Raw genomic sequence first — 2,520 nt, 5'->3', positions numbered from 1 at the left:
ATTTTATGCCCACAATTTTATTTATTGAATTGTCTATTTTTGTTAATTTTTGTTTAAAAAAAGGGAAAAAATGTTATTTTTGTGTTGATAAGTCTGAGTGGTCTGTTGACTGACCATTTGTTCAAATAATTGTTATGGGCAGGTTACAATTTAAAAAATTGTTTGTCATAATCATGTCTTGTGATTATTTGACAGGAGTTTTACATTTAAGTGTACTTAAAATACACTTACTTGTAAGTGTATTTAATTTAGTTATAATGTAAATACAATAAATATTAAACCAAGCTTTAGAATAATTATTATTTTGATCAGTACATTGGTAATGTCTGACTGGGCCTCGTGCCACTTTATGTTCCATAAATTGGGTCCCGAGGTCAAAAAGGTTAAGAACCCCTGGACTAGAGCGTGCCCACCTGGTGATTGAAGACCTGTGCTTGTGCACGGACTGCTTCCAAGGACAGCTAGCATGCCAAGTTAGCCTCTCCAGCAGGGACCCTTATTTGTCATCAACCGTTCTGCCACCTGGCAATGACAGTGAGCAGGAAGAAAGCTGGACAGCTGCAGCTACATACTGTACATCTCCCTCACCTCCTGACAATGTTCTAGAGCTGGACTATGAGGAAGCAGACAAGGTAATCTTGGAGCTCCTCTTGTCTGAGGATGAGGACGATGATATGATCATAATCACAAGTGCACAGGCRGCAAAGCCTGCCACTTTGTTGGTCTCTCAGGTTGAGGAGAAGAGAGTGACAGCCTTTTGTGTGCATGGACATACAGACCATGTGCAAATGTGCTGCTTCCTGACTGAACATTCCCTGACCTGATGCAGTAACGACCACCAGCTATTGTTACAAAGGGTAAAAGTTGCAACAGGCTAAGCTGTGCAATGATGTGGCCACAAAGCCTGACCCTGACGTGTGAGAGGAAATCACAGTGGCCAGGAACTATCTCTAATGGAGAAAAGTAGTATAATATGGTTGTCAGAACTGACTGTAAATAAGAAAATTATAGCTCTGAGGTGGAAGCCTCCTAATGACACATTTTTTTGTTCACCACTGCGACTATACGTATATGGACATTGCATACATGAACTCTCATTAGTAAGGGTCAATGGTGCAGCTTCAAATACTATTTCTTCTTGGGTAGACTTAACAAAGAAACTCAGAATAATACTTTCTGAATAGGATCACAAACACTCTAAACTGTTGGGTTGGTGGTTATGGGGGTATGTTATTGTTGTTAAAATGTTAAAATATTAATCAAAAGTTAATGATAAAAGTAGATTTCCTTTGTAAGAGGGACATATTTGTCCAGGGTTTACTTTGAATTAAATATCAAGCAAATGTAACATATTTCTTGTTTGTCCTGACTGCAGGATAAAGCACGAGAATGTGGTGGGTCTGGAGGATTTCTATGAGAGCCGAACACATTACTACCTCGTCATGCAACTGTAAGTTGGCACATTGCTTACATTATTAAATGCACCTTAGAAAAGAATCAAAGAACAGTTATCATGTAGTGTCTGACAAACATTTGTTGTGACCTTTACAGATGAGGTCCAGAAAAGTTGCAGTGACACAGTATTCTTAAAATTCTGAACAAAATAGACATTAATCCATAGCTAATTGTTATAACAGTAAGCTGTGAAAAACACACCGTGGATGTTTTTCATTAATAGAGCAGGTTGGCAGCTTTGAAATCCATCTATCTTTATTGTTGTGGAAATATTTATGAAAAGGCAGAAACACGTGAATAAAAAGAAGATGCACTTTGTGAATGGTCGTCGAATGATTTAATAAAGTTTGCAATTGCAAAGATGAGCCGCAGCGTGGCCAGGTCTGAATCAGAGAGTCTGGACACACGGCAACTGAACAGCAGAGATACAGGAGAGTTTTAACCTACAGGCAGAGCACATGAACATCCAGTGAGGAAACGACAGGTCTCACAGTAGCTTAACTGAACAAGGACATGTTAAGAGACGATGGCGCCTCCAAAATCAGAACAGATAATAAGAAATCATGGCAGTTATCAAAAAGATACAAATAGAAAGGTCAAGACAGTATGAACTTAATAATCAGTCAGAGAGGTATAATTATTTTCTAGCACATTTATCATTCATCTGTATCTTTTTCCTTTTCGGGTCAGTAGAAGCATTGCAGTCATTTTCTATTTTAAAACATTTCAAAAATAAACACATCTGACACAATCTGATACATATTTAATGTTCTGTGTATCCCAAACATTTTTACAAGACAAAAAATTGGAAGATATATTATCGTTCTACAAGTAATACTATGGTGTGAGACTAATTTCAGATTTTTTTTCCTGATTGTGTTTTTTTGTAATTTATATTACTTCAGTTAGTTAGGTTTTATTTGTCCATTAGGTCAATGCTTACACACACACTGACTAAAAGGTCAATCACCCAGACAGTGATGGAAATTAAATAAACTGCATGTGTTGAAAAGTCATGTGACTGCATTACAGTGATTACAATATGAGATCAGATGGATAACAAAT

The 2,520-nt window shown here is 37.2% G+C and overlaps 1 protein-coding gene across 1 annotated transcript in view; it reads left to right on the top strand.

Annotated features, from left to right (window-relative positions):
* Nucleotides 1-1,367: 1,367 nt before the first annotated feature.
* The window catches only part of LOC106510787 (calcium/calmodulin-dependent protein kinase type 1-like), a gene marked incomplete at its 3' end in the record, with an annotated part of 10,744 nt that continues 9,591 nt past the window's right edge, over nt 1,368-2,520 (top strand). The window contains exon 1 of the mRNA XM_013999508.1: nt 1,368-1,450. Within this exon, the coding sequence (XP_013854962.1) occupies nt 1,443-1,450 (8 nt within the window). The remainder of the gene's footprint in view (nt 1,451-2,520) is intronic.

This window comes from Austrofundulus limnaeus, unplaced genomic scaffold (genome assembly GCF_001266775.1).
Source record: "Austrofundulus limnaeus strain Quisiro unplaced genomic scaffold, Austrofundulus_limnaeus-1.0 Scaffold2315, whole genome shotgun sequence".
NCBI lineage: Eukaryota > Metazoa > Chordata > Actinopteri > Cyprinodontiformes > Rivulidae > Austrofundulus > Austrofundulus limnaeus.
Note: the sequence above shows the minus strand (reverse complement) of the source record. Positions and strands in the feature narration are given on the sequence as shown.